A 6,509-nucleotide genomic window follows, 5' to 3' on the forward strand; every position below is an offset into this window, starting at 1 on the left:
CCCCTTGGGGAGGGTGGGCTGTAGCGGTGAGAGGAGTTTCGAGTCTTTTTTCCTGAGAAGGAAAGCACGGGAATAACTTGTGAGTCCTCTGGCAGCAGCATTCACAACTGCAGCACTTGTCATTCTTCCACCGGTTTCACAATTTCTGAAGGGGAGAGCTGTGATGGTTGGGTGCTTGGGGCTGGCATGGCTCAGTTAAACGAAGCCTAAGCGTTTGCTTGCAGAGACATATAGCTTAGCACAGAGTTTGGCAGCAAAAGCCATCCCAGGGCACCAGAGGAAAGCATGGATGCAGGGAACAGCCCAGACACGGCAGGTCTCTGGGCTGGTGTGATGGGGCCGAGGACCTCCCTGGGGAGGTTGTAATGACCGGGGCATCCTTGCGTGCTCTGACCCAGGAGCGGCGAAGCTGAGGGAGCCGGGCTGTGGGATGGAGTGTGTCGGGTCGGGGGCCGTGTTTACCGCAGAGACGTGCCGAGAGCTCAGCTGAAAGTCAGTGTGGGCAGGGGCTGACGCGGGGCTGTCTGTCTGGCCTGGGGAGCTGAGGCTGGGGGCTCTCCTGCAGCCGGCTGCCTCACCGTGTCTCCTCCTCCCTCCCCGCAGTCCAAGCTGGCTTTGCAGAAGCATCTCACCAAAACCCTGGCGACCCGCTTCCTGCCGAGCCCGCTCACCGCGGCCGCCGTCTGCGCCATGCCTGGCCCCCTCGCCCTGAGACCAGCCGCTGCCACCACCCTCTTCCAAGCCCCGATCCTCGGACCAGCCCTTTTCCGAACGCCACCGGCCCACGTCCGCACCACGCCGGGCCCCATCGTCTTCGCGCCCTACTAGAGCCGCTTGCCCGCCGAGGGTCCGTCTGCTGCAGACTGGGCTGTGCCGTGGGGGCTGCACGGCGTGGGGCGGCGCTCCCGGGCAGGCTGCTCTTCTAGCTGGTGGGAAACCATAGTCATAGACATCAACCCTGGCTTCTCCTTTGCTTTGAGTGGGCTCCTGCTGGGGCGAGATACCCCGGCACAGCCCAGCCAGCCCCGCCGTGCATCCCTGCCGCTCTCCCTGCCCGTGCCGGCCCCGTGCTCAGCAGAGGAGCCCATCACACAGCTGGGCGGCACACAGGAGAGGACGGTGCCCGAGTCACCCTCCCAGTTAACAGACTGGAAGAAGAGGAGCTGGCTGGTCCCTGGGGGAAGGAGCATCCCTCTAGCTGGCTGGTCCCTGCCAGCCCAGTGGGAAGGGAACTGCGAGGGGAATCTCAGCCCAGCTCTTACTGGGAGAAACGACCCCAGAACAAGCGGAAAGTTGGCAGTTCCCCTCTCAGACCGGGCTGGCTGTGCCCTCACCAGCCCTGCACTTGCCTGTGCTGGCCGGGTGTTTCCTTGCTGCCCACCAGCCCCCTACGCCCCACAAGCCCTTATGTCCCACCAGCCAAAGAGCCCCCGTGGTGGCGGGCACCGGCCACACTGACCGTATCTTCACTCCAAGAGCAATAGCTGAAGCCCAGGGCCGGCGCCTCCTCCCTCCAAAAGCACACTGCCCCTGCCCTGGCCCCCGAGAAGCACACAACTTGGGCATGCGGCCAGGGACGGGCTCCGCTGCAGCCCAGCGAGGATGGGAGAGCCAGGCCACCCGGTGCGGGCTCTCCGAGGAGGTGACCCTGTGCTCAGTGCCAGCTGTTTGCCTCTGTCCCACCCGCAGGGGACAGCCCTGCCCCTACCTCCCGGGAGATGCTGTGAGGCTAAGTGAATGTCCCTAAAGCACTTTCGGTTCTTCAGTGAAAGGCAATGAAGCTGCTCACCCGTCGGCCAGCTGCCATGCCCGGCCCTCCAACCCCATCCCTGTTAGGAGCTTCCAGGGAGTTACCGATGATTCCCAAAAACAAAGGTGTCCCCAGCAGCCCGGACAATCAGGTATGAAGGAGCAGGCAGCACCCACAGCCTACACTCGGCGCTCCCCATGTGACGCTCCTGTCGTAGCCTGCAGAAAGCTGGGCCCCGGACGGACCCTGAAATCGTAGCTCTGCTTTTCACTGTGCTCAGAAAGCCCAGCGATGACCTGGTCTGAAAACTGTAATCACGGCGCTTCGGGTTCCCAGCGCGCTGCTGTAAATAGAAATATGCAGGAAAGTTGCAACCCAAATGGACCTTACGCTGGAGTGACAACCCACCCCGATCTATGCAATCCAGGGGGAGCAGCTTGCCCGCCGCATTTGCTGGCTGCGTTTTACTTTGGTGCTCATGCTCAAGCCAGGAGCGGTGGTCAGAGCAGAAAAAAACAACACAACACTTAGCTCTGTGCAGACGATTCCCTTCCTGTCCCGTGGCCCAGGGTGCTGGCTCAGAGACCTCTGCTGTGGCGTGCTTCCCTCCCGGCCCTTGGGAAGAGGCAGGTCGGTTTATGCACCTGGGAATCCACACGCACAAGCACACATATCCGACATCTTGGCCAGAAGCAACGCCTGGATTTCAGGAGGATTTTGCCCAGCGCGTTCCACTGATGCTCAGGACAGGGTCCTGGCAATGGGAGGTGAATGGGAACGGGCCAACGGGTAACTCATGCGGCTCAAATGCTTCTGCTTCCCAGAGCTGGCGGAAAGAGCTGGAGCCTCGGGCGAGGGCAGGAAACCTGCACAGAGGGAGCAGGGCGGCACGGAGCCGTACACCTGCGTCTGGAGGGCCTGTTTGTCACGCCGTGGGCAGCGCTGACCTGCGGTGCCACTGCTGCGCTCCTGCTGCAGAGGACAGGATTGCGAGGGAGCCCCTGGGTACAGATTCATCTGCTTGGGGCACCTCTCTGCCCTGGGAAGGAGGGAAGTGGAGAGAAGGCACCGGAAGAAGAGCGAGCTTGCATGGAAGGCTGGGCATAGAGACAACCGAAAGGTCTTTCAGTGGTGGGAGACCTGGCTCAGAGAGCAGCCAAGGGAAGGAAGGCTCCCAGCAGCAATGGCTTTGTCAGCGACAGGGAAATGGTCCCACAGCCTAGGGGACACGTACAGCCTGGACCCCGCATCCCACAGGACAGGAGCCTGCGCTGGCTGGGGCCCGCAGGCGACAGGAGGGACACAGCTCCGACAGCGTCACAGTGCCAAGCAGTCCGTGGTCAGCCCGGCTCCAGCCCTCCCCTTGCTCATCTCACTGTGCTCTTCCCCGGGCCGCCTCGCCAGTCACTCCCAGCCCTGGCCACAGCAGAGAAGGGCAGCGTGTCCCCTCCTGCAATGTGCCCACCAGCCTCAGGAGCGTGGGGAGCCTGGAGCAGCCAGCTGTGGCCGTGCTCCAGCCTGCAGAAGCCACCTGGCACCGGTGGGTCGTTCCCCTGCATTTTGTTCTAAAAAAACCTGTGCTGGAGCCAGCAGTGGCTGCTCCCATCATCCCTCCACCAGTGGAGTCCTAATAATACACTCCTACACTTGGCACTTTAACCCCTTGAAAGCCATTCCTTGTAATAACAATAATACTGCAACGAGCTGCGTAAGAACTCCCTCTATCGCATTCCCTGCCTCCAGAAACCCTCCCTGCTCCTGTGCTATCCAAAGCATTTACTGCCTTTGACTTAGCATATGCTGTACTAGGTAGTAGGGCATAGTCCATAGCGCTCAATAAAGTGTGCCCCTCTGTAAATAACCTTGGAGTGATGTGAACAGTTTGATTCAAAAAAACAAACCACCCCACAAAAATGGAATAAACAGACTCTAGGGACTTGGCCAGTACCCCTCCTGTAATGTTCATTGTATATTTTTTTGATGTACTATAACTGTTGGGGAAAAAAAAAAAAAGGAAAATATTTTGATAATTGAATCTCATGGCTTTATTGTGTTACTCGGTAAATAAAAGGAACAAGTATAAACAAGGCAGGGCTTTCTCGTCTTTTTTTTTTTTTCTTTTTTTTTTTTTCTCTCCTAGATCCAGACTAGCTGAAGGGAACACGTGTTGCTGGGCAGGACTGGGACACCTTTCCCTTGTCTTGTGGTGGTTTTGAGAGGAGAGTCAGCACCATGACAGATGGGCAGCGAGAACTGCCACAGCCCTAAGCATCAGGGTGTGCAGGCTAAGCACAGTCCCAGCTTCTCCAAGGTCAAGACTGAGTCCACACTCGAGGGCTGCATTGTGGTGGATGTGGGCACCCTGCCCTCTGCACTATGCATTCACTGGGGCAGGATGACTGACTATTTCTACAGGTAAAGGTGCAGCAAGCACTGCCAGGTAAGGGGCAATCTGCCAGGGAACACTGCAGCACCGCAGACCCAGGTGGGGTAGGACAAGGGAGAGCTGCTCTGACAGCAGCTGGGCTGGAGGCAGGGCCACCAAATGGGCTCATCTCACATGGTATCAGCAAATATAAAACAGAGCAGCTCAAGAGAGGGGGAATTGTTTCCTCTGGCCCGGCTGTGCTCAGCCGTGGAGCTGATCCCCACCTGCTGGCCAGCCCCATGCTGTGCCTCCCCTCTAGCAGCCTACAGCCCTCGGGTCTGCCAGCCTGTGCCCAGAGAGCAGAGGAGTATCACTCAGCGAATCCTGGCTTTCCTGTAGCACCTCCAACATCTGCAGGGGCTGGGCAGTGAAAAGAGCCATCCCTGTCCCAGTGCAGGGAGATGGGTCACCTCTCTTGCTCTCAAAGACCATCCCTAGCCCTGGGACACCCATTCCTTGTGCCACGGTGCTTCCCGCAAGCTTCGCGACACCAAACAGGCTCAGCAGGAGGTATGTGCAAGGGAAATAGGGAAGTGAGGAAGAGGAGGTGGCAACGGAAGGGAAAACAAGGCTCAGCCATCCATGGATCCGCTGCCCTTGTTCTTGCGACTCAAGGGAAAAGCAGACTTGCTTTGTGGCTGCGTCATCTTACTAGCCAGGTAGATGAATGGCTCGATCAGCGTATGCCGGTCAGCCACAGACACCTCCCACAGCTTCACCTTCTCGCCCTTGGCCCAGTGCTGGGCTGCGTCATGGTCCACCCGGCGCTGCTCCTGCAGGTCACACTTGTTGCCCAAAACCACGATGGTGACCTGTTCAAAAAAGGGTGAGAAGACTCGCTGAAGGTACCAAACACAGAGCTGAATGGGGCAGCCTGGCTCTGCGTTGAAGACCCTCAGTGCCAGGCCCAGTCCTGCAGCTAATTCCCCCTCCACGCTAAGGCTTTTTAAAACACATTTCCCAGCGCTCCCTTTTGGCAGCTTCCCCTCCTGTTCAGATCCATGTATGTCAAACCAGCCCCAAAGTTGGAAGGGCCTGTTGAGCACTTGCACACTCAGAAAGTGTCTTATGGAACAGTGTCTTATGGAACAGGAGCCCCTGTCGCCACCTTGTAACAAGTAGAGGAAAGGAATCTTTGGGTGAGAACTTGAACAAGGGGAGCAGATTCCACTCTGCAGCCCCTTTCCCCTAGGATACTCGCCTCTTTTTTGTCTTTGGACTTGTCAATCTCCTTCTTGAGGAGCTCCACTCGCTTGAAGGACTCCTTGCTGTCAGTGCTGTAGACCAGCACGTAGCCATCCGTGCAGGAGAAGCAGTGCTTGGGAAGCTCCAGGCCGTCCCGCAGGCCCCGCGTGTCGTAGAAGCGCACCTGCTCGCGCACCCCCCGGTCTGTCTCAATGGAGCCCACGTAAATGTCCTCCTGGGTCTCGATCATCTCGGATCCTGCCAGAGAGGTGGGCAGGGGAGACATGGGGACCCTGGCACAACCGGGAGAACTGTCCTGCCGGGTAGCCTGGGGCAGGACAGCGAATCTTTCCTCCTCCCACTGCCTGCGTATTTAGGGGCTCTCCAGGTACAGCCTTGCCCAACGGGGCCAGGCTTTGTCCACCTGCAGCACAGGGCCGCCTGGCACCCAGCGGAGCCGCCGGGCAGGCCCCTGCCAGGTTCCTTCCCCGTCGTCGTCGTCGTCCCCCCCCCCCCCCGACTCACCAACCACATGGTTCCCGTACAGAAGCTGCTCCAGGATAGACGTTTTCCCGACGGAGGCCTGGCCGCACACAACCACCTTGCAGCTCTTCCCCATGCCGCCTCACCGAGGGCCGCCGGAGGAACCCGCCTGCCAAACGCGGCCGATCAGGGGAGGGCTGGGGCGGGGGGGCGCTGCCAGCGCTGCTCGCACCCACGGCCCCGGCCGGGCGGGGACAAGAAGGGCCCGAGGGGACGCGGGAGACCCAGCCTGCAGCCGCCGGCGGTCGAGGGCCGGGGACGACACCCGGCTGTGCCCACAGCCGGCCCGGGGCGAAGCGGCCCGAGAGCAGCCTGCGGGACCGGCGGGGCCTCACCTGCGGGCGGCGGCGGCGGAAGGGGCGCGGCGATGCCCAGCGGGCCCACAGCGCCCCCTAGCGGGCGGGCGGACCGGGGCCTTGCCGGGACCCCCGGGCCGCGGTGACAGCGCGTGAGGGCTCCCGGTACCCGGTACCCGCCGGTCTAGCCCCGGTCCCGTCGCCGGCCTCCCCATGGCGGGCGGATCCCGCGGCCGCCCCGCCCCAACGCCGCTCTATGCCGGCCCGCGCTCCGCCACGGTTGTCCGCGGAAGCCCCGCCCCTTCCG

General features: G+C 60.7%; 2 protein-coding genes across 2 annotated transcripts in view; one reads left to right on the top strand and one right to left on the bottom strand.

The window, feature by feature from the left end:
- ZNF385C (zinc finger protein 385C) overlaps window positions 1-3,837 on the top strand; it is a 99,034-nt gene extending 95,197 nt beyond the window's left edge. The window contains 1 exon segment of the mRNA XM_069786324.1: window positions 604-3,837. Coding sequence (XP_069642425.1) covers window positions 604-828 — 225 coding nt within the window. The 3' untranslated portion in view covers window positions 829-3,837.
- Window positions 3,838-3,887: 50 nt separating this feature from the next.
- Window positions 3,888-6,402, bottom strand: NKIRAS2 (NFKB inhibitor interacting Ras like 2). The gene is made up of 3 exons (XM_069786331.1): window positions 5,889-6,402; window positions 5,380-5,621; window positions 3,888-4,990 (listed from the first exon to the last, which is right to left on the bottom strand). Exons 1-3 carry the CDS (start codon window positions 5,980-5,982, stop codon window positions 4,751-4,753), a joined length of 576 nt encoding a protein of 191 aa, XP_069642432.1. The 5' UTR covers window positions 5,983-6,402; the 3' UTR covers window positions 3,888-4,750.
- Between the last annotated feature and the right edge of the window lie 107 nt (window positions 6,403-6,509).

This window comes from Haliaeetus albicilla, chromosome 7 (genome assembly GCF_947461875.1).
Source record: "Haliaeetus albicilla chromosome 7, bHalAlb1.1, whole genome shotgun sequence".
Lineage (NCBI taxonomy): Eukaryota > Metazoa > Chordata > Aves > Accipitriformes > Accipitridae > Haliaeetus > Haliaeetus albicilla.